Genomic DNA, 24226 nt, shown 5'->3' with positions numbered 1-24226 from the left:
AGTCCTTGAGGATTATTGCACGTATAGCAAGTTTGACAGTTTTGGGAGAACTAGGCTTTCAATGCAGTTGGTCTGAAAGAGTATAATAAATGCAATGCATTTAGGAGTTGCTGTGCGTGCCTTGTAGACTTTGCAGAATGGATGTAATGAGCAGGTGCTGAAGTCCAGATTCCTGAGTATGTACAGGACCAGCAGGAGTTTCTGCTACTTGTGTTTTGAGCCAGTACTTATATTGGGTCACAAAACCTCTGGAAATCCAGACAGCTGCAGAAAATCCTTAGCGTGTGTGGGCACAATTGCCGAGTTTCTTAGCCTGTCATACCACTTCACTGCTAGACCATTCAGTTGTAATGGGAGCTTCTGATAACCCCTTGAATGATCTGTAGGATATAATAGGCAGCTGGAGTGTTTGGTAACATGCCCTTCTTTGGTAATTTGCTACACGGTAGAACGAAAAATTCATTATGGTTTCTTTACCTAAAAATTACACTCAACTCAAACCCAGGATAAAATTTAGTGCAAGTTTAAAGTATTCATCATGACTTTGAGAATGGACAACACTGTTGCAAATGTTTCTAAAAGATGTACAGAAAAAAATGGGCGAATGATACTTAATCGAGTTGCACCTGACTCCACTTAGAGCTTTTCCTCCCTCTCTCAAGTTAGCACATGGAGTCAGCTGAAGAACTGTCTGTCCTGGACTCTTTCTTTCATCCTACCTCCTGCTGCACCTGGTAGAAAGCACAGCCAGTCTTGGTGCAGAGTGTTTGTGTGTATGGCTAATCTTTTCCTTGAAGTTGTGGGTGGAAAAGAGGGAGGGGTCTAGACTTTTAATCTTTCTCCATTTTTTTCTTTCCTCCTTGGAGATTCAGATATGGGTCAAGGTATCTTGCAAACTAGCCTGCCATATTTGACAGTCTGATTAACAGATGTTTGCCTGAATGTGGTAAAATTTTCCAGTCTCTTTTTGTGACTTGCTAAGTATGTTATGCTGCAAAGTCTTTCTGATTTAACCTTTTCTTTTTTCTGATGGAACAGACTCTGTTTCTCTATACAGCAGTGATCATACCCCATTCAGTACCCTGGATAAAGGTGATGGCTCAGGTGATAGTATTTACAGGGAAAGCAAAATAGTGGACAGCTAGTTTTTCATCCCCTTCTGTCAGTAGTTTGGGTTGATTGGGCTCCAAGCTGACAGTTATGTTTCATCTTTGGAGTGCTTAAAAGATACCTTTAAGGTGGGTATGTTTTACTGTCTCTCCTGGTATTTTTTGAAAATAATGCTTCTCCTAACAAATGAGTTGCTTGGAAGCCACTAGGGATTTGGAAAGTATGTTTCTAGTCATAATACTCCTTTGTAATCTATGGTGCAGAGGCAGTTAGGTGCCTGTAAGTTAGGTTGTTGCAATGGTTGGGCAGTGCTGTTAATGGAAAGTAACTTGTAAAAATGTAGTCTGAGCTGCTTTGTGTTCGCTGCAGGCTAGGAGCACGCACAGGGGTAGTTATTAACGGTTCAATTTCACTTTACTTGTTAAGACACTATGTTGGTTATATATTTAAGGTTTGGAAAAAAACCCCAGCACTTATTGTATGGTCTATGGACATTCATACACTGTTACTAATTTATTGATTTTTCAAGACTTGCTTTTATTTTTATTAATTTGGGTGAATTATTTCTACAGGAGTTGTTTTGTTTCTTTGTATCACAGGAAATCATTTGAAAACTGCTGCTCATGCTAATAAACAACAAAAAGCTTTATACTGACTCAAGGCATAAACAGAATAGAGGTCTCAGCTGAGCATGTGACTGTTCAGGCATAACAAAATCAAACAGTTGGTTGAATAGCTTGGGGTTTTTTTAGTGCCAACCTTGCCAAGACATCTGTGTTCTATAAGGCATTAAGGGGAGAAGTTGATTTCAAATAGTGGTATGTTTTTGACAGCTTTGCTTCTGAATAAGGGGTCTGTACAAGTTTCCATATTCAAAAGGCAGGATGCCATGTGACTGTCCCTTCCACTGCAAACCTTTGAAATGCAAAGTGTTTTAATAAGAGTCTGTTTTGGAGTGACGGTTTTATATCAGCTGTTCTCTTACCAGGAAGGTACTCTGGATTCATTGCAACAACAGAACCAGCACCGAGTTTTTTGACTTGTGTGAACTAGGGGGAAAGAATCTATACTTTTGAGGTTTTAGATTAGCTGATGTACCACTCAACTGTGAAACTGCAGCACACAAGGTGTTTGCGTTTTAGCTGTGGATTTTGGAAATGTATACTAGAAGAGTATCCTATGGTAGCTTCATGAGTGCATCTTTGGGATATTCTGTTTATAGTAGAAAACTGCCTCCAGCTAATTGTTTTGGTATGCTTTTTCTTTCAGTTTCACAAAGCTTAGAATATAAGTAAGATTTATTTATTCCCCCCCCCCCCCCCCCGATTCCCAAGATATCAAATACACACCTTATAATCCCATACTTAACTCTAGGAGTCTGCGATAGCTTACTTCACATTAAAAATGACATGCATAGGGATCTGAAAATACTGTTCTAGTATGATAGGCTTGCTTTCTTGTAAGACTGAGGATTCTCTGAATTACTTCAGATCAATTGAAGTCAGTAACACTTCGTCATAGAAATAACACTTTATAAATTAAGTAACATAGCCAAAATAAAATTACATACTACCACAAATTGCCCAGGAAGTTTTAGTTCTCAATTGTTCTGCAAGGTTAAGAAGACAAGCAAAGTTGCTATGAATTGCTGTGAAATAGTGATGTTGCAGTGAAGTTCTTTCTAAATTTCACAGGCCCTGTATGTAAGAGCATGCACACAGTAGCTGCAGTAGGTGAACATGTGTTGTTACCTGAGTGACCGTGCAGTCTTACCCTGTTGTCATGTGGAGGTAACTCAAGGTAGCTTAGTGCAATAAGCAATCTGAAAGAATCCTTGGAATTTAAATTTCTTAGTTTTTTTTTAATAAGTCTCACCATAAATATTAGCAGTATGCAACGCAAGTGTGAACTAATTATTTGTGGAACTCATAATTACAGGCCAAAACCTAAATCAACAATTCTTCGGTTTCACAGACAGAGTTTCTGTAGTATCTGTTCTTTGCAGGGACGGGCACTGTGACCAGGTGGAGGTGCTCTCTCTTCAGGAGCCTGAGTGGTTTGTGGACTGAGTGGTGCAGTCCGTGCCTGTCTTCTAGCCCTGGGCTGCAAATTCTGTTGTTCCACATGCTGGCGTGCACGTGGAAGGCACAGCAGCAGTATGGATTTGGGTAACTGGGAAACCATTTACTGTATAAAATTTGAAAAATTGAAGAAATTCTGCATTTTCCCCTTTTATTTAATCAGTAGTGCCTATAATGGCACCCTGGGACAGTGACTTTTTTTTTAACTGCACAGGTTTTAGGTTTGTATTTTATCATATTAATTTGTTCTAAATTTGTAGTCTATGAATTTTTAATCTATGAATTCACTCAACTGTTTGGTTACCCTGTGAATATGTGATGTGTTCTTCGCCTTTTTTGTAGTTATCTTTAAAGTGTGTTAACATGTGTTACTTGTCTGTTAGCTGTTTGGTTAGGTAGTGGAATTAAATACATATTTGTGGGGTTTTTTTGAAGATGTGAACTTTCATTGAGCTCTCAGCCAGAACAGTTGTAGCTAAATGCATTTTGTAAGTTATTTGCAAACCACTGATCAATTAACAAACATGAAGAGAGAATGGGAATAATGGAGACTTGAGGAGAAAAGCCTTGACATTCTCAAAGGGCAAGTGGGAGGAAGAAGAGACTAGACAGAAGACAGACTAGAGGAAAGCTGGATGAGCTTAGACAAATAAGGATTCAGAAAAGAGAGGAGCCCAGAGAACCTTAGGAGCAGGCAGAGAGAAGGATGCCAAATGTTACTTGAGTGGGCTGTAGATCTCTCAGGTCAGTAAGTTAAAACAAATATTACCAAAGGGGGTATATTTTTAACAACATGCAGCAAGGCAGACATCAGGAAACCATGGCACTTTCAGAGGTGCATGAAATGCAGCATCTTGGAGCTTGTGGATCTTGCCAAGGTCTGAACTTGGCGAGAGTAAGATTCTTTGCTTTTGCAGAGATTTTTATGTGGATTTTTTTTTATTCCAGTCCTTGACAAATTAATTGATCTCTGCGATACAGATGAAGAATATGTGTTATCTTGAAGTAGTATCTTCTAGTAGTAGTCTTGTGGGAATTGGGTGTCATATGATTCCTCCAAAATAGCGGTGATGGCTTGTATGTACACCTTCAGCTGTTTGGTTTTTCTTTGAGAGGAGGAGTAACCTTACAGCTTTCCACTTTTTCTTAACCTGTTGTTTCTTTCTTGCTGTCTTCCACTTGCACCCATCCTTGACTCTGGCCTTCTGTGCCCATTTGCTCGTAAACTTAAAGGGAGCTGCTTTGACTTCGGTGATACCTCTTATGCTTGCTAGGGGCGCCCTATTAGCGTGCTCCAATGTTACATATTTCTCTTTCATGATGGCAGTAGAAACTTGAAGAAGAGTGCTGTATGTCATGTTGTCAAGTGCTGTCTTGTACTCTTTTGTGTAAGAAAGCGGATTTGTTTTCTTTCATGTGTTGCCTCTGTCAGATCTGAGGCTTTGTTCAGTATTTGCAGAGTTCTTACCCCAAAGGACTTTGGTTATGCTTGGGCACTTTGGTAATATAAGTAAGAATACTTTAGCATTTGCTGAAGCTGACAATTTAACTTCAATTTTTTTTTTTTTTTTTTTAGTTGTTAGACTGTACTATCTGTGAGGGAAGCTGTCATTAATTGGTCACAGCAAGTCCTTACTGCCAGTACAAATTAATTTCTTGTTTTCATTTTTAAGTGGATGGGGAATGGCATATACGTTCGAGTAAGTTTCTGATTTGGTTTGCAGGCTTTAAAATAAATCTTTGTAATATTTTTTCATACCACAGCACTTGGCTCCTGAGATTTGAGGTACACAGTGTACCACGGTGGAATCCTCTCTGGCTTTACTTTTAAGTGCAGGGAGAGGTTAGGTTGTGTGGTAAAAGGCTCATCTCCATAAATACAAAGCGACCCAGTGGAATGGTGAAAGATGGGGAAATCCTAAAAATGTGAGAAATGGAGCACCCTGGCTGTTTCTGAGTATGCCACAGAAGGGTGATCAGCTGCATGAGACTCATTACAGGATGGAGGGAAAGAGCATCATGGAATTGTTTAGGACTCATTATGCAATGTTTAGAGGAAGCGCCAAAGGCAGGGTAAAAGGAGGATTTGAGGTGGTTTGGAGGGGAACGAGCATAGAACAGAAGGATAGGGGAATAAAGGGGCTACTCATATTTTCCTGAATGAAGGGGCTCTCTTCTATATGCATATGTATATGTAGAGCACTAAGTGGCAGTGTTAGACCACAGTCCAGACTGGAGTCAGACCATTGTGTCATAGGGGCCTGCACATCTTGGGGTGCCACCAACTGGAGTGCATACATATTGTGGGGATATGTATATCAGTGTGCAATATTAAGCAGGACTGTCACTAGGCTGATGAGTAGGTAAGATACTTGGGAGCCAGATACTGAAGCTGCTGTAAATCCCAGAGAGACTGAGTGAACAGAAGGTCTGCCAGTTGGCTGCTGGGGGGGACCAGCAGGTCCAAGCCAACAACTGGAGACATGGTGAGGTCTCAGGGCTGGTTGAGAGACCTGTTTGCATGTGTATGTCTGTGCCCGAGGTGTCATAGACTGCAGTAACATGCTTTTGTGCTGGTCAGCCGTAGTGGAGACCAGGATGAGAGCCCTTTGTGCTTTGTGTCTCTGCTGGAAATACATGCTCAACCAGTACTGTCTGGAACTAGGAATGTGGAACCTCACCTCTTACCGAGCTACTGGAATCAGCAACCCGTAACCTACTTGGATGGAGTTTGTACCTGTGGTGGTCTTTTTCCTCTGCGCTTTTTTTTTAGTGTGTGTGTGGCTTAAAAAATAGTACAAGGTAGACTCTTGGGATATATCCAACATGGCAATGAGGCTTTTTATAGATTCTGATTCAAAAAAGAGTTAATTTACCAAATTATGAGTCTAAAGATAGCAAATATTTATTGAGATGTAACAAGTATCACTCTTGGCTTTAGATTTCTGTTTTTTTTTGGTGGAGCCCTCTGAAGATCATAACTAATATCAAGAGGGCTTCTTGCCTCTTCCTATGGTAGCCTAGTGATAGCAGCCCCTTTCTGACAATTTATAACCCATAGTTCCCACTTCTAAGGAATAATGAATGGATAGATTTTTGTATAAAATAAGCACAAAATCTAAAGAACTGGAGTGTGAGGAAGCATATGGTAGTCTGCCTTCTGAAAAATCAGACTCATCTCTGACAGCAACAAGTCCTTGATAGTGGTCTCAATTTTCAGCACTGTTTGTTGTGTTCTAGGTTGGAGCACGAGTATTGTTTTGAAGTGAATTTCCTAATTATCCCTGTTATTATGCTTTGTCTTATGTCATGAAACAGTTTTATGGTAGACAAAACTGGCTTATGTTCAGATGAAAACAATTGAAGATGCACCCCCAACTGCTACCGAGCATTCAGTGCACAGGGTGGTTTAGATCTGGTCTGGAGTAAACCTGTCTGAAATGCTGCACCTTATGTGGATAAAGTATAGTTTGTTTTACAGATCCTATCCTAATACTGTGCTTTACTTGTGGCTATAGATGTGGTCTTTATTTTGTGGAGCAGCACAGATCTATCTGGTGTGGACTAGTTGGTTGTTTGCTTTTCCTCCTTTAAACAGCAAAGATTCACCTAGGAGGAGTTGCCTTCCCTGGCTGTCTAAGGGGGCTTTGTGTTTTGTGCACCATCCTGATGAGGATGCTACAAGTAATACATACCCCTTGAAAAGATTCTGGATTGCAAATCTGCTTCATCTTTTCCTTATTATGGTGTATATTTAAATGCTTTTCCACTGTGCTGCTTATTTTGCTTCACTGTTTGTACTATTTCCTTAATGGCAATTTTTTCCTCAGTGTCTATGACTGTCAGTTGAATGCCTGTAAAATAATCCCTTGTTTATGGTCCTCAAACTCAGCCGTTCATCTTCTTATAACTATTGTGAAATGTACCATACAATTGCATCCACCATGGGAGATAGTAATCTACAGTTGCTATCAACTACTGTATTATGTGTCTTTAACTATGACTTCTATTTGTGTACATTACACAAACTATATGTAACGTTGGCATTAAATCACTCTAGTTCCAAATTTTGGAACTCTCCAATTTTGTGATTAACAAGAGTTGCCTTTTATGCTTATTCAGTATAGAACTAGAGTTCGAATATATTCCAAATGTGAATGCTTAGAAAAATAGTTCTTTACTGAACCTTCTATTTATATTCTGCATGTGAATGAGCTGAAGGTTTTCTTACTTTCTTCCTGGTATTCGGGCAGAATACAAATCAGCAATAGGAATTTTTTTTTGCATCATTGCACACAGCTTCCTTTTCTGTTGCTCCATTCTATTTGTGTCCTGCCTTCAGCTTTGCTCGAATACAGCCTTTAGCATTCTGTGCAGTACTAGCTTCCAGAGAGCCAAACAATGCGACGTTCATGAAAGCTTTGAAAGACTGCAGTTGCCAGGTGTAGGATTTACTCTGTTCTGGCTGCCCACTGGTAACTTGTAGTTAACCAAGACAAAAATAGAATCCCACGATATTCTCTTGTGAATTCACAAGGGAAGATTTATGGTCATGGGAATGTAAGTGTCTTTGCTTGGCCCATGGCTGTCTCTAACCAAGGTGAGAAATGGATGCTTATGGAAAGAGCGTTGGAACAGTGTGCAGTGATATTTATCTTGGTACGCTGTTCCACTGGTTTATGAACAGGGACGTTTTGAGCTGGAGTTCCATAAAAGCTGTTGCAATTGAACCAAGGCTTTCTGACTTAAAGGCAACATCACTACCATGTCTTCTACTGTTTCTGTTTTCCCTAACCTCAATTTAATCCAAACCTGTGACGATGTAAACTGAAATTTTGTTGTGGTTTGCCTGGTAGATATTCACCAGTAATATTCTTCTTTTTTTTTTTTTTTTTTTTTTTTTGTGTCAAAGTAGATGCTTCTCAAATGTGGCATACCTTGTTGTCCTCATTGGTAAAGAGATCAGTAAAAGGGCTGAACTCAACGTGGTGGATTTCTTCAGTGTCTGATGCACCAAGATTGTTTTCAAAACTATATGTATAAAGAGAATCTGTATTAAAAATGTTAATCTTAAAAGGCTAGGAGCTAGCTTAATAATAGCTCATTTTTCTGTAAAGGCTTGTAGATTTTATTAAAACAAAATGGCTTTCTGAAAAGACTTTATATTTTTAGTGTTTCAATTAGATGCCTTAGTTTAGTAAATTTCCATTCACTGCATAAAGACTGGATGTTCTGGAATAATGTAAAGTTAATTGAATTTCACTCTTAATGGGTATAGGGCAAAAGATACAATATCAAACAGCTGTCCTTGTAAGACTGGCAGTAAATCACAGCTTTTCTATGTCTGTGAAAACAAACATTCGGTGGTCTGTACAAGAAACAATCGACTTTCATTCTCTTTTGAGTTTAAGACATACTGTAAAGTATACAATGGACATTTGAACAAATTTTTCACTTTAAGTTTAACCATTTTGTTTTGCTAGAGCACATCAATATAGTTTGTGAAACATGGACTAATGTCTAAGGGCTATGTACATTTAGAAACCAAAATGTATAAAGTGTTTTGTTGGTCCAGTGAACGTAATGGTTCAGTTAATACCGTACTACTTAATTATTGCTAAACCTTTCAGCAGATCTTCCCCCTTTATATGTAAACAGCTTTTGGGGGTTTTGCAATGATGGCCGGTATTCAGATCTGAAGAAAACAAAAGCTGTATGAAGAAAGAGGAAGAGTTGTCCTTGTTTGCTACAGGAGTTTTTGGGTTTTTTCCAGTTTCTTACTGAGGTTTGTCTGTTGCTTGGTGTTGTGCTTATATGGTTATTTACTGGTGAATTCCTTCACTTTGCTGCTTACATAACAGAAATACCATTAGTGAGTGGAAGAACAGCTGTGCTGGGATAGTCCAGAAGTTGATAAAAGCCTATGATCTTTTCTGATGCCATCTGCTGTTGGTGACAAGTGAAGAGTGTAGGAAAAGGGCAAACGTGTTAGGGGTACCTTCTCCAATGTAATCTCCCAGTCTCCAGTAACTTGTAGTTCAGGGTATGGCAGAACAAAGGTGTTGAATTTATATTTAATGGCCATGTTGAATTTCTCCTCTATGACTTTGTCCTCCTTGTTTTTGTTTTTAGGGTTTTTTGAGGTATATAAAATTTTAGGATCCATAAGGAGATCCACAGCTTACCATATGCGGTGCAAAGCACTATACTGTTGCAGCACTCTCCAAACTAGCCGGCTGCAACATAGTCTTTTACCATCTCATACCAACATCTCTTCATGCCAGTCCCTCTGCTGCCTTCTCCTGGTCTCCCCTCACCCAGGGTGCTTGTTCTCTCTCCTCTCTTCTCTCTGCTTCTTCCTCCTCCCTCTTCCGTGGCTGCCCAACCTCTTCACAGAACCAGCCACACCTGCACCTTATCTACATTGGCCAACCCTCTGCCCCTGAAACTAACCCACAGCTGTATGTTATCAATGATAATTAACTCAGTTTCATTCTTCTACACTATACTACTTCTATTTTTTTCTAACTTTTATTTTGAATTTGGTACCTGCTAGTTTGTTTTAAAGTCCTCTGCCCTTTGTGTTGGAATAGGCTGTGTTCAGCCATTGGGTATCCAGTTTGCCATTAGGGGTTTTTACAGGCCTGTGAGGTCAGGCAGGGTTCTTGGTCTCTACCTTGCCATGTGCTCATCTCCAGAGGTGTAGGTTATGCCTGCTGTGGCTTCTCTGCAGAGATCTGAAGGGTTGTGCTTTGCTCTCTCAGGTGATAAGGAGGAGTGGGTGGGACTTTTGAAGGGGCTGCTCTGCAAAAGGAAATTCAAGGTAATTCAAGGTAATTCAAGTGTGCTGAGAGCAAGTGCTGCTTGCTTGGAGTGATGTGTGGTGCAGGGGATAAATGGCCCTGTAAAAGGGGCAGGAGGTATTGAAACTAGGTTGCTAGAGAGTTAATAATACAGCACACTGGAAGTTGCATGAAGTGCTTTGTAGATTTTGTTCAATTGGTATCGTCAAGGGGAGTAATTCACTATAGCTGCAAATTCAAAACTTTAGTCCGTACTTCAGCAATGGTTTATGCACTTGTGAAGATCCTGAGAAAAGGCATCAAGGAGCTCCAGTTTGTTACTCTAGTTTAGATAGTTGACTGAGTTTCTGAAGGATATAACTATTTTAAAGTCAAGAGAAAGAATGTGAAATTAAAAAAGGAAATCTGTAGCCTCAGTCACCCCTGCTGGCAAAAGAAAAATTGAATTTAACTCCTACATGCATTAATATTGCAGCTTTGTAAGGCTGGTTTCAAGGGATCTAAGTTTTGCAGTCTCAAAGTGTATCTTCACAAATCAAAAGTAGGTGGAATGCAAGGGATGCCAGGGAGATGGAACAGATCTTAATGTAGTTAAAATATTAAATATCATCTGTTTTCTCAGGTTATGGTCACATGGCAATTTTAATCTGTTATAATAAACTTGTGCATCCATTGAAAGGGGTGGAGCCCCCACATGTGTAGTTGCCCTTCTCTGTGCCGGCCATAATGCACAGAAAAGGCAATTTTCATCTGATGTCATTTCTTGACTTTGTGGTTTTCTGAACACTAGCGTGCTGGCACAGACAAGGTAGTGGGAATGAGTGGTTGGTAGAGGGAAACAAGGAAACCCATTTTTTAGGTCCTGTGGGGCAATGGAGATTTCCACAGAAACTTGCCATAATACCTGTTGACCTGTTGCTTCTGGTCATACTAGACCAACTGGAATGTGGAATGCTGTTGATTCTAACTTTCATTTGCTTAACCACTTCAACTTTCCTGTCCAAATTTTCACGATATTACTTACCATTTTTTCTATACATTCGTTCTGTATTCCAGAAAGTCTTTTAACCATACGTACACATGTAGCATATAGGACATCTGTTGTATTTTGTTGACATCTGAAACAGTTATTTCCTAAGAAAAAGGAGGAAAAAAGGCCTTCATTCATATGCTTTTGCTAAATTAAATTGCATTTAGAGGTTTTAAATTTGTGTTAATGAGCACAATGAAGAAACTGCAGAAATGTAAAAATGAAGAAAGTATCTTTTGTGGCTAAGTAGAAGTGTTCATGAAAAGGTGCTGCATTTATTGGTGATAACATTAGGTCATATCCCATAACATCTCAGTCTAAGGGTGTTTGTCAAAAGAGTACACTGTTGCATAAATTTAGAAGTTTGCTCTGTTCATAGCTGCTTCTTTACAACTTTGTGAGAGCTACTGTGCCCTTATTTAATTTTAAAATAACAGCCTATTAATCTGTTGTTCTAGTATCTCTGTCTAGTTTTTATGTAAAATCATTTGTCAATTTTGTAAGCTTCTTGAGTATCTTTAAGACTGATGTTGATATGTTAATTTTACTTAAGCACTAACTGCATCCATTAGGATTAGCTAATATAATTTTTAGAGTAAGCTGGAATGAATAAATTGGTTTTGAGAACCAAGGTAACTTTAATATAAATGTCATAAATTAGTGATTTTAGTATTAGTCTTAATTTTGTGCATGTGGGAGAGGATTGTGTAGTTAAAAGAAAAAATCATTGGCCTAAAATATGAATAACATAGTTTCTGATTAAATATACTTTATTATGTAATTACTGCTCTTTTGGGTGGGTTTTAAATTATGCCATTGCTTTGTCCTATGTTTAAGCGTAACCTATATTTTCTGGTTACATATTATACAAGTATGAAAAGCTTACATGGTAATGATCAGCTTTGTCCATGCACTCTTGTTACCCTGTGGTAGCAGTCATGGTTTTCATTAGCTTTCCCAGATTCCTTTCTTGATCCTGAATCATAAATTATATTCCTTTTTTTAGAGAAGAATATTGTCAACCTTTACTCTTTCAAAGTGATATATATCCTCTTCAGCTGTCAGTGCTATTAAAAAAAAAAACAAAACAAAAACACAACCAAAGCAAAATAAACAAATTAAAAACCCAACAGTATTTTCCTTTTCACTGGTGTTTTCTGATTCTTCCTGTAAGCAAAAGTGTTGTTTGCAAACTTATTTTGCCCGGAGTGATTTACTTTATATTGTAGCTAATCCTGCCAGAAATACTGTTTGTTGATTTACTGCAGCTGATTCTACTTTCACCTTCCTTGCTGCTGCTTGGAGAAGACAGGGTCCAGGAACCCATGTGTTAGGTGTTTGTATGATCCCCTTAAATAAGTAGTAATTATTTGAAGTGTGGATGTAGGAATGCCTCTTCCAAAGAGGGAGGTGAGAGTAAACAGACTGAAAACCTCTTTCCCTACAATATCTAATATCACAAGAAAATTATAAACTGTGAGCATTTTGGAGGTTTGTTGGTTTGGGGTGGGGGTGTGTGTGTTTTGGTTTTATTGTTTGTTTGTTTTTTTTCTCCAAGCAAAATAAATTAAAAGTCATCTAGCATCTGGCTGTTATTGCATAAACTACTGTTGCCCTTAGTAGAGCAAGAATATTGATTTCCAAGAAGTTAATACTTATTGCTGTGTTTAAGGTCCCTTTTATCTATGATTCACTATATGTGAGTTATGTACAAAGCCTGTGTTTTATCTGACAAGAATGTGCTGAAATATTTTACAGAGTAGAGTTTGTTGCACAGTTGTTTGATATTCAGTGAGGATGTATGCCTGGGAGTCTAGCACAGATGTTAGCAAAAGTCTTTTTAAGCCCTAGCTTGAGGAAGAGAAGGGTGACGGTGCGTGGTCTTCTCTACTGAACTTGAACCTTCTACTTAGCTGTAGCATATCTGGGGAAAATGTTATCTTCGACTAATTTTTGCTTTTGAATCTGTGGAATCTGAATTCTTTAGAAGCCCCAGGTCCTCAGTCACCTCCCTTCTAGCTGATTCCTAAAACTCTTCCCTTCCTGAAAACACTACTGTGTTTTTGCTAATGTACATGCATCACTGCGCCTCCAAAAATGATTAAACAATGTAATTGAAAAGTGTCATAAATCTGGGATTATTTTTTTGGCACTTATAACTCTTTTGTTAGGGAGTATTTTTGCTCGGCTAGTAGCATGACTGTATACTCATTTTATAAATGTGGCATTACTTACATTAATATTAAAATTAAACCTGATCAGACCAATCAGTTGTATTTTCTAAATGGAATGCAGTGCAGCTATTTTTAGATCTGACAGTATTTTAAAGAAAGTTGTTGCTAGTGTAATTTAGTTGTATTTATAATCTTGGCTGTAAGTTATGTCTGAAGCTTAATATTGTTAAGAAAACTTACAGAATATTCTCCAAGGGCATCTGTTCTCTAATGCAATCTTAAAAGAGAAGTAACATAGGACTGTTCTTAGCAAACACAATAGTATGTTAACAGGTGCCGTGAAGTAGCAGTTTGCTTGAAAAACACTCATATTTTTTCCTAATGTACTGGAAATTACTGCTGAATTCTTTTAAGTTTCATTGTTATTTTAAAACAATACCTTTAAAATCAGGACTGTAAAGTGTTCTTCCTATGGAAGGGAAAGTGGTAGCTTCTGTGTTGTCCCAATGACTTTGTCAGGTCATAGGCACAGTTAAGGCAAATTAAGGTTACCTTTACGCGGTAGGATTTCAGTGGTGTTAGTGTATCCTTTTCTTTCACCCTTGACTGTTTGCTATAGCTTATGTGTTTGTATGTAGACAGAAATTCTTTTCTAGACTTAACCAGTTTGCTAATGGTCAAAATGTGTGCCAGCACCTTCAAAATAAACCCTGGGGAATCTAACTAGATTATAGGTTTTTGCTTTAGGTTGGATATCCTTTCTCATTTCACTGTATTTTACTTGTAGATGGAGAAAGCAGATCTCACTCTGGTATTAAGTTTATATATAGACTTATTCTACTAATTAAAGGATTTATATCCTTACATGCTATGTATTATACACATGTTAATGGGTTGGGTTTTTTCAGCCTATATTGCTTTTAGAGGTCTGTTGGGTTTCTGTACCACAGCGAAGATGAGTTGTGCATCTTAGTTTTCTAATGTACACTTATGATATTTTTGCATTTTGATCAAAAGAAACGAAAGACAATGTAGGACAAAGTATTGGTTTTTAGATGAGGTTTGTGTTATAATAATAGAATTGACTATTCTGATTATATTGTTTATTTTCCTGTAATATCCCCCATTAAATTCAGTATTTTCAGAGAATATGTTTGTATCAAAGAACATGACATTAAAATACAAAATGAACTCTAATGTTTCACATCTAAATTGTGCTTTTGTCTTTTTATTTTCTTCTTCCTTTTGGAAGGGGAGACTCAAACCCCTCCTTGTGCATTCTGTCAATCTCTAGCCAAAGTCTAATCATAATGATTAGAAACAGAACTCCTGTTGTATATTATACTACTTCCATTTTTAACTTTCACCTTAAAAACAAAAAAAAAAAGTTGAATGTGTGCTTATTTTCTAGAATTTTTCTAGACTGTTTCTAGATTTGTTGTTCTCCCTTTGTTGTGGCCCTATAGCAGCAGCCTACCTTATACACTGTAAGAAGTATTAGATGGTAGATTCCTAGCTGGTCATTGGTGTTTAGCTCTAAATTTCATAGTAAGTGGTGGTGGTTACAGGTTTAACATGATGTAAGGTGAAGTCTCAAGTCTGTCATCATAGTGTTCTCCAATAACAGAATGAAACTGAGCTGTAAGCGGTGTCCCAGAGTACTGTAGTTGTCTTCAAGGTCTGTGTTGTAATGGAAATCCCATTTATTGTATTTTATTTTTAAATTAATGACACTCTTGAAATCTGAAGCTTGGAACAAATAGACACAATTAAATATATCTCTTACATAAAACAATTTTAATGCATTAATATAGCTGCTTTTTCTCTCTGAACGGAATAATTCTGAAATGGAATATTGCAGTCATGCATCAGTATATGCATTTAAGTATTTCTTCATGGGTTAGGAGAAGGAACATGGGTTGCCTCTGTTCTTAGAGGACCATAACCCACCCACCCATCCTACCCATCCAATGATGCAAATTTTTAAAGAAGAAAGGGTTTATAATTTTGAAATGGCTTGGTCTACCATGAATATATTTCTGATGTCCTTCGTGTCTCTGCTGCTAGCTGATACCAGGTATTGATAAATAACAATACTGATTGAAATGTAGAGAGCTAGGAGATGTGAGTGTACAATGTATTTGCAGCACCGCTGTGAAGCTGGCAGTGGCTGAGTGAGGGAGTACTTTACTTGTCCTTGAGTGTCACTTTTGAGCTTCTGTAACATTCATAGAATCGCTGTACAAGATTTGAAGAATTTTGCTGCTTGAGAAGGTGGTAATAATTCTATCTTAAGAGTCCTGATCTAGTGCATCTTCCCTCCCTGGGTAGAGTTACTGGGATAACAGCTTAAATACCAAACATACTGCAAAATATTTGGGATTTCAAAAGATGAAGAAAGAGTTAACATGGGAGGAAAATACTTTATGGTATTTAACTTTGGTGCAGTAACTGGAGAGCTTTCCTGTTAGTGAAATATACAGTCAGATCTGGGGGTGGGGGGAGCAATTCTCCAGAGACTTTTGCACTTTTTTCCGGTCCAAGTTGCTAAGAATCACATTTCTTTCTAATAAATCTAGGTCTGCTAGCACATCTATTTAGTGCGTTTCTGTTTGTTGCTTGCATGTCATGTTCTCGTCAGTTTGCTTCCTTGTGAAAGACTTTACCTCAACTATTTGCTGTCTTCTGATGTGTTTATTTTTTATTGTTCTAGAAAATAAATAATCTTGTTCTGTTTTGGACTGTTTTGAATTGCATTTAGTTGTCTTTTGCCGATAAGCTTTTTAAGTTAGATTTTTGTTGAATGAAAATGGCGCTTTATAGTGGATTGGGTTTTCAAATTACAAGCATCTTCAATAAATTAATAAAAATTTCATTTAGATGCTATTTCTATGGAACTGTATATTTGTATGCTGGAAAAAAGGATTTTGTAGGGTAGTATTTGGTAGCCAATACTCTCACTCGAAGTAATGTATTTCCACTGGACTTTGAAAAAAGCGTAAGGAGAGGTTTGCGAGAGAGAGCACAGGTGCAGAATAGGCTTCTGTTTGTTAGATCATTCCCTTTGTGCTTTTAAAGCAGTATTTAGTAGATTGCTAATGTGCACAAGAAGAATCAGCTCGGGGTGGGGGTGGGGGGGAAGATTGTCAATATGCCATGACTTGCTAAAAAGTAGAGCACAACAGTACTACTTATTTTTAAACACAGAAGCATTTGTAATGTAGGAAGGCTCTTCTATTTGTGTTCTGTGCAACCACTTGCTAGTGCTGTGCAGCTTTAATGCTAGCAAAAATGGTGTGTGCAACTTGAGAATCTTGGACGCAGTGGTATCTTCAGGAGCTATGGGGGGCCTGGCTATGGGTTTGCTGGTTTCTGAGCTTTAACTGTGTATTACTCTGTTAATCATGCCAGTGTGTTTATCTGCTGCTGGAGTAAGACATAGGTAAAATTGTGCTGCAGTGACCTGAAAAGTGGTGAATCTCCTTCACTGGTTTTGCTGTCTTAGGCTTCTAATTAGTACTAGTAAAGCTGACTAGTATAATCAAGTGAGTCTGGATATAGTGAATGATAGCTGTTCAACATATCGTGTTACTTCATCGTACGTTGTTGCTAGCTTAAAGGTAAGAACATTGGCGCTAAAGTAACTGTGGATGCCCCATCATGCCCAGAGAAGCTGTGGATGCCCCAGCATCGGCACTGTTCAAGGTCAGGTTGAATGGGGCTATGTGCGACCTGATGTAGTAGTAAAAGATGTCCCTGCCCATGGTAAGGGGTTGGACTAGATGGTCTTTAAGGTTTCTTCCAACCCCAAACCATTTCTGTGTTATTTATCACTGAGATTAGTTTCAACCCAGTGGCAGCTGTTTTAGACCCAGTGCCGGTGGAAGAAAATTTTATATCTGTAACTAGATGTTTTCAGGTGTTGCCACTACCTGTGGGCTTTTCAGCATCTCCTGCACAATAGAAGTTAGGAAATGAATCTGATCTGTGTCATCATCCTATCTGGAAACAAATCTCATAGTTTTATTTTTCAGTTATCTCTAAATATACCTTATGCACAAAATGAGCTAAACTCAGAAATACTAATGTAACTCAACTGACAACTTAAAGGAAGTAACTGCCCAAAATATTGTTAAATATTCCCAGATGTGTCAGAGCGTGCACAAGATCAAATATCAGCTGCACACTCATTAGGAAGAATGCGATGCTAACTTCCTATTATCTAGGAGTAATCCTACATAGATAGCAATTAGTGTCTACATTCATGCTTTTGCAGAAAAGGAGTCTGGTTGCAAAGAAGGGTCCAATAGACCAATTGTCAAGACAATTACAATTAGCAATGCTGGATGACTTAGAGATTTTACAAGCAGTATCTCCTGGGCTTCCATTTGAGTAATATTGGAAGAATAATTCAGTGACTGTTACTTTTGCAACTCCTTTTTAGAGATCACACAAATGAGTTTGCTCATCTAATGTGACCTTTACAGCACCGTAGGGCTGATGAGTTTTCTCGTGCATGCTGGTTTGGAGAGAGGCTCTGCGTTGCATCAGGCCATGTAACCAACAGTAGATGTGAGGGAAGTTCATCTGATGGGATCTCTGTTAAGCTTTGGCATTACTTGGAAAAACTATTTTCTGGAAAAACATCTTTCCTAAACTTGATTGCTTATGCTAGTTTCATTAGTTATGGTTAAAATACTTCAAGCTTCCAATTTTTAAGAAAATCACAATTAAAAAAATATTATCTTTTAATTTGTCTTATTTTGAGAGTAGCTGGTACATGATGGGGTACAAAATGATGTTGGTGGCAGTTGTTACAGTGATATGTGCATGTTGATGTGGTGTTTTGGTTTGCTTTCTCTTATTTGGACCCTTTTGGGTTTTTAAGTAATTCAGGACAAGTTCAGACTGTGCCTGTCTATATCAATCTTTTGCACGAAGGGATTAAGTGTCTCTAGAAAATTATTTACTCCTCTATTTTTGTCCTCTAGATATGTGTGGAGACCAACAATCGGAAACAGATTTCACAGTGGTGACTGGCAGGGCTGGTACAAATGGAGCAGAGAGGGAAGAACAGGAAGGGTGGTTTGAATCACATCTCCCTGTACAGAATTAAGTGATTTTGGTAGTCTGCTCACTTCTGAATAGGTAAACTACAGGAGACTCTTACCAACTCTTCTGGTTATATTTCACTGGGGCAAGTCTGGCGTTTTGTCTTGTTGCAATTTCACTGGCATGTAATAACTTACTAACCTGTCTAGCCTGCGTTTATTATCCATCCGATGAAGTTTGGATTTTATTGTGAAGACAACTGATACTGGTGTTGAACAGCTGTAACTTTGTAAGGTGCCATTGCTCTACTTTGTTACATGGATATTGTGACCAGGGCTTGAGCAGACGGCAAGCCTATTTTCTAGCACAGACAATAGTAACTGTCAGTTACTTCAGTGCCAGGTTAGATTAGTATGTAAACTGATAAGTGAAAGACTGACTACTTTTAAGGGACTTTTAGTCCCTTGAAACCAATATATCATGCATGTATTTTCTGTGAAATAATTAATCTTGTATCTGACAACACGTGCATGTGACTACCAAGCGTTCATTGTACCTTTGTGTATATAACCTCAAATATTTTATACTTCACATGGATTGCTTTTTAACATACAAAAATAATTTCTTAAAATATATAGAGGCAGTTTGTCATGAGTGGGTAGGTTGTGCATGCTCTAATAGCCTTCAAGCTTCTGTCATAGTATTTTAAACATGACAAACCTGTGTTTAAAACATTTCTTTTGGTATAATTTTTGTGGATGGATTTTGGTAGTGGGTAGGACATGGAATTTTTTTAGAGAAAACCTCCTACAAAGGGGGTTAAATTCTAAACTTTCTCTGATATTAGGATGAACAGTTTGTTCCAGTTGGAAAACTCATCTCGTCTGGATAATAATCTACTTGAAGGGATGAATAACGTATGTTGGCATATTAATATGATTGTCAGTGTCTTGAGCCCCTCTTTTTTTTATTGTAAGGCTGAAACAGAAATCAGTGGTGTTTCTTTCCTCTTCAAATTTTGAAGGTTTGAAAGGTACACAAAACACCTTTGATATTTTAGTAGATCTAGTGGACTGAAGGGGCCATAGCATCCTCTGAGCAAATGTGTGCCTTTAGGATGATGCTGATTTCTAGAAGACCTAAATTTAATATGAAGACTAAGCACTTTTGTGATCAGTTTCTGTAATAGTAGTTTTACATCAGTCAAGAAAGGAAGATTTTTGTGTTGCTCAAACCATGCTTTTCATGTTGATCAGCAATTAGTGTATCAAATATTAAGTATGTTCTCCACCATATAGACTTTTACATAAACACACATGCACGCAAATATATCTATAAGAATGAAAGGACACAAGGTTCTAAAGAAACAGTTGTCTGTCTAAATGAGTGCTTGGCTGTTTTTAGTACATTAAAGACGGATAGCAATCCAGAATCTAGCACTTAACACACTACATAGTGGTATAACTTCTGGTTTAAAAATTAGTAGCTATTAAAACAGATCATGGCCCAAACATAGAAATACCCTTTACTGAGAAGGGAAATAGAAATACCCTTTATTGAGAAGGGATCAGGTTCTAGAGGGTTGAAGAGGGTCTGTGCAAACTGCAGTGCACAGCTCTGCTTCTTCTAGTGGAGGGGACTACGGTGTGGTTATGGGATGTCAACATAAGCCCTCTCTGACCTGATACTGACTTGTGTGCTGTCTTATGCTGGTAAAAGTGTGTGTGCAGCTACCCAGTGATCTGTATCAGTGAAACGAACCATTGGGAGGACTCACCTTCCCTTCACCCCAAAATTAATTTGGTTTCCTCAGGTGGACAAGTTTTGAAATTTTTTTATTGGTATGAATAGTTACTGGTAAATGTACATCTTATGAGGGAGGATGCTGTGAGAAGTCTTGCCTCTGAATGTGAAACGGTAGCTGTAAGTACCAATTTCTGTCAATGTGCAATGCACTGATGGAAGGTGAGCTAGATCCAGAGTGCTTAAAAGGAACCCATGGTTTTCATGGAGCTGAGGTCACCGCAGCAGCTCCTGAATGGTATGAAGAAGGAGACACTGGTTTCTTCAATAGTATAGATTTGAACTAGGTTGGTGGTTTGGAATTGCAGGCTAATTTCTTTAGCTAAAAGTAGCTAAATTTCAGCAGAAAGGAGAAATTAAATCTGGGGTGCCTGTCTGCAAGATTCCAAACGGATTGGTTAGAAGAGCTGATCTTGCGTGATAGGGAGGTTTTCTTCTTGAGCGTAAGCTTGAATACAAGGGAATGCAGGAACACAAAGCCTTGACAGGGCATATGTCAAACACCATGCACTGCAAATCTGCTGAGTATGAGAAGCAAGGAGCTTTCCTTGTTTAATTCTATGTAAAACAGATTACATATGGTGTTGGCAGGTTTTTTTCTTCATTTCTTCACTAATGCCTCAGGTGTTTTTGTGAACACTAATTTTGCATTATTTTGAATCAGGATGGAGCTTGTCTTCAAAATGACCATTTTCAAGAATAAAGCTTTATTCAGCCAAGGAGGCAGCAAATGTGTGTTGCAGGTACCTTTAGTAAATAATCTGTCTTTTCAGAATGCGTAAGAAGGTAAGAAAACATTCTCCCAGGGAAGTTAAAAAGGCCTCCTGGGAGGTGGTATTACAGGAATGAAAAAAATAAAAAAGCATTTTCCAGGAATGAGTGATGAGGAGGAAGAGTTTAGTATGTAGGAAAGAGTGCATCTGAGTACCTAGAGATTGTCACAGACTCCTGGGTTCTCTGAGGCACTGTAGCTTTCAATAATACAAATGTATGTCACTTCTACTGAAACATCAGTTTTTGTGTTTTCTAAGATGGGAGTAAAAATATTTAGTATTCTAAAAATTAACGAATACTGCAAAAACATGCTTTTACCTAATGGGGAAAAGCAAGGCTGTTCCTGTCTAGTTTAACATAGTTAAAAGGTAATGTTACTCTGCAATAATAATTGAATTGGGTATTGAGTGCAGCTTAATTCCTTTACAGAAGAGTACAGCTAAAAATTATTAGCTAAAGACATTCAAGAGGAATGTAATATATTTGGAAACAAACTACCTACAGTTTTATAAAACAAAAAAAAAAAACACCAAAAAAACCCACGCAAAACCCCCTAGATTACAGTTTTTGTGTACCTAGAATCCTATATAGCATCGGGTTCCTTGTACAGCAGGCATTTTGAACTCTACCCTGGTGTATGGTTAAAAGTGCACGTGGATTTGTTTTATGTAGGGAGTTTTGGACTAAGTAGACTAGTTCACATAAAGCTTGTATTTGCAAATATAAAAATACAAAATTGGACTGTGATGTCATTCTGACTTAGATCACTGGCTCCTTTAGGCAGTGGATGTCATCTCTGTATATTGCTTTGCTCAGTGATTGCTCTCTTGAAATAATGAATGTTCCCTCCTGCTTCCACATTAATGATTAAATTTAATTCTATATCAAATCCAATTTGGAAGAGTTTTCTAATCTCTTTGTCCTAGCCTTCTAGATTGATAACTTTAGGAATAAGTACCTCTTTCTTGGAGTTTTTGTTGGTTTGGGGTTTTTTTCCTCCTCCTGAGTGTCCAGTTTGCTTCAATATTAGAAGTTAGGTACAAAGTTTTCTCTCTGAATCTCATCAGTGTTAACCATTGTCTTTCTTCCAAAATACTGGCTTCAAATTCTTATACTGTCCTACATTCAAACTCTGGATAAGACAAATGAGTCATGATTTTTTTTTCTGGTCATTGAAGGTGGAGGGAACTTTGGTAGAAACGTATGATAACAACTGTCTGGCATAGCATGCAGGCAGAAACAAATGTTTTTGACAGCATTCACAAAGGAACCTAAGGAGAATCACTTGCTGTGCACTGTCTTGGAACACGGTTTTGAGTATTTTATTAAATTTAGAAATTGTAACTCTTTCTTGCAAGTGAAAGTCAAGTAAAACCCACTATTTTACTGGGGAGCAAAGGAAATAATATTTGCAGTTCTGAATGTTTGAATCCATTGTTCTGGTGCAAACGAAACCTGAGATATATATGTGCTTCCTAATACTGTTTAAATTCTGTGGTTCCAAACTTTCTCATTTTAGCTACTATTTTAGCTGCTTGGTTAAAACTGGGCTGCTCCAAACCGGAACTATTATACATTAATTGGTTTATCTGTATACGGGTTCCTATTGTAAATGCGCGTACACTGAAACACTCAGTGCTTCAAACTTAGGTAGGACCGGTGCCCTCATGTATGACCATCTCCAGTACTTAACAATCTAGTTGACCTGGAACTTCTTCTGTGTTTTTTTTTTTGTTTTGTTTTTTGTTTTTTTGAGCTTCAAACCCAGTGCAGTATACTTCAGTCATCTCAGCTTTGACAGTAAAACCTCTGCTTTTTGGTTAGGTTGGCATCACGTTGGTGATGACCCTCTCTGAGGTACACCCAGCTGTAGGAATAGCTGCCATTCTGCCTTTGTCTGCCAGTTTTCAGATATCAGACCCATGGGAACCTCAAGCTGTAAGTGTTTGGGTGATGCAGCTACACAAGGGTCTCTGCAATATGAACTTTGTGGTCTGCAACAGCTGACGGGTTCAGCTGGACTGCTATACTGACGGTAGTTCTGAGTACAGGTTCTCCAGTCTTCAGTGATTTAAATGTGAATGTAATGTGGTAAACGCTTTCAGCTTCATTAAAACATGAGATTATTGATCTAACGTTACTTATATGATGGAAAATTGCCTATGATCTAAATGGGGAAAAAATATAGGAAATAATTTAAACGTATGTTCTCTATAGATTGCAGGGGAACCATGTGCAACACGTTAAGTAAGCAGAATATTCAAAACTCATGCTTAAGTGAAATTAACTGTGTCACTGCACACAGTACCAGTATGTGTTTTTTAAGTGTCTTGATTCTACAAGTCTTGAGTAATGTTTATTTTGATTTTATTCTTTGCTTTATCATAGTAGTTCTTTTTCACATTAGTTTGATTTCTTACATTAGATTGAGAATGGGTAGGGTCAAGTTATGTTGCTTGAAAAAGAAAGTACCGAGAAATCTAATCCTAAATTCATCATTACTTAACAACATTTTATTCTGGATTTTGAAACTACTGCAGGAAATACGAAGTTCAGAATGATGGAATCCTGAAAATGCGTATTTGAATACTATTATTATAAATGCTTCCCTTCAGTCACATTATGTTGCACAAAATCAAATCTTAGTTATTTTCTTTTGATTTGCTACTTTTCATCTTCAGTATTTATAAAATTCTGTTGGAGTTTGGTGCAAGAGGTTAATGTGATAATCTGTGTCTATAGTTGGAATGCTATTATGGGAAAAGCATAGAAGTTAAGTAATTGTGGTAGAAAATATAGGGCTATAGTAGAAGCATCTACTGACTATTTCTTGTTTGGTTTTTTTTAATATATTAAAATTTGATAAATGCTTTGTTCCTTGCAAAACGAACATGTTCTCCTTTTAGCACTGTCACTACTGCTCTATTCTGCCTTCAGAGCATTTTCAGTTCTTTAATTCATCTTGAAGGGGTTGAATGACCACAGACCTTCCTGCAGGCTGATTATATTGTATCTGCAGTTTTCTCCAGCCTGAGAGGCTACTCTAGTTTGGGGGTTTCTTTTGAAATGTTATTATGTATTCTGTTAATGAATGAAGTAAATATTTAAAGTCTGTTTATTTTCTGTTATTGTAGGCATTGGATCAAGACAGAACTGCACTACAGAAGGTGAAAAAATCTGTGAAAGCAATATATAATTCGGGGCAAGGTAAGACGTTGCTTTCGGTTTTGCATGAGAACCTAAGCATTTGATTCAGGTTTCTTGTAATTTATCCTGTTGAAGTGTATAGAACAAGAGATGCTCACCTGTTTAAGAGTGTTTGAACTTAAAAAATTTCTTTGTTTGCTTCTGATTATACGTCAGATTAATGTGCTCTCCAGTTCTTTGACCTTGTATTCC

The 24226-nt window shown here is 37.8% G+C and overlaps 1 protein-coding gene across 6 annotated transcripts in view; it reads left to right on the top strand.

The window, feature by feature from the left end:
- ASAP1 (ArfGAP with SH3 domain, ankyrin repeat and PH domain 1) overlaps positions 1 to 24226 on the top strand; it is a 161579-nt gene that overhangs the window by 52905 nt on the left and 84448 nt on the right. For all 6 annotated transcript variants that reach the window (XM_040589019.1, XM_040589021.1, XM_040589020.1 and 3 more), the window contains one exon: positions 23962 to 24034. In XM_040589019.1, the coding sequence (XP_040444953.1) occupies positions 23962 to 24034 (73 nt within the window). The remainder of the gene's footprint in view (positions 1 to 23961; positions 24035 to 24226) is intronic.

The sequence above is a fragment of the Falco naumanni genome, chromosome 3 (genome assembly GCF_017639655.2).
Source record: "Falco naumanni isolate bFalNau1 chromosome 3, bFalNau1.pat, whole genome shotgun sequence".
In the NCBI taxonomy this organism is placed as follows: Eukaryota; Metazoa; Chordata; class Aves; order Falconiformes; family Falconidae; genus Falco; species Falco naumanni.
Note: the sequence above shows the minus strand (reverse complement) of the source record. Positions and strands in the feature narration are given on the sequence as shown.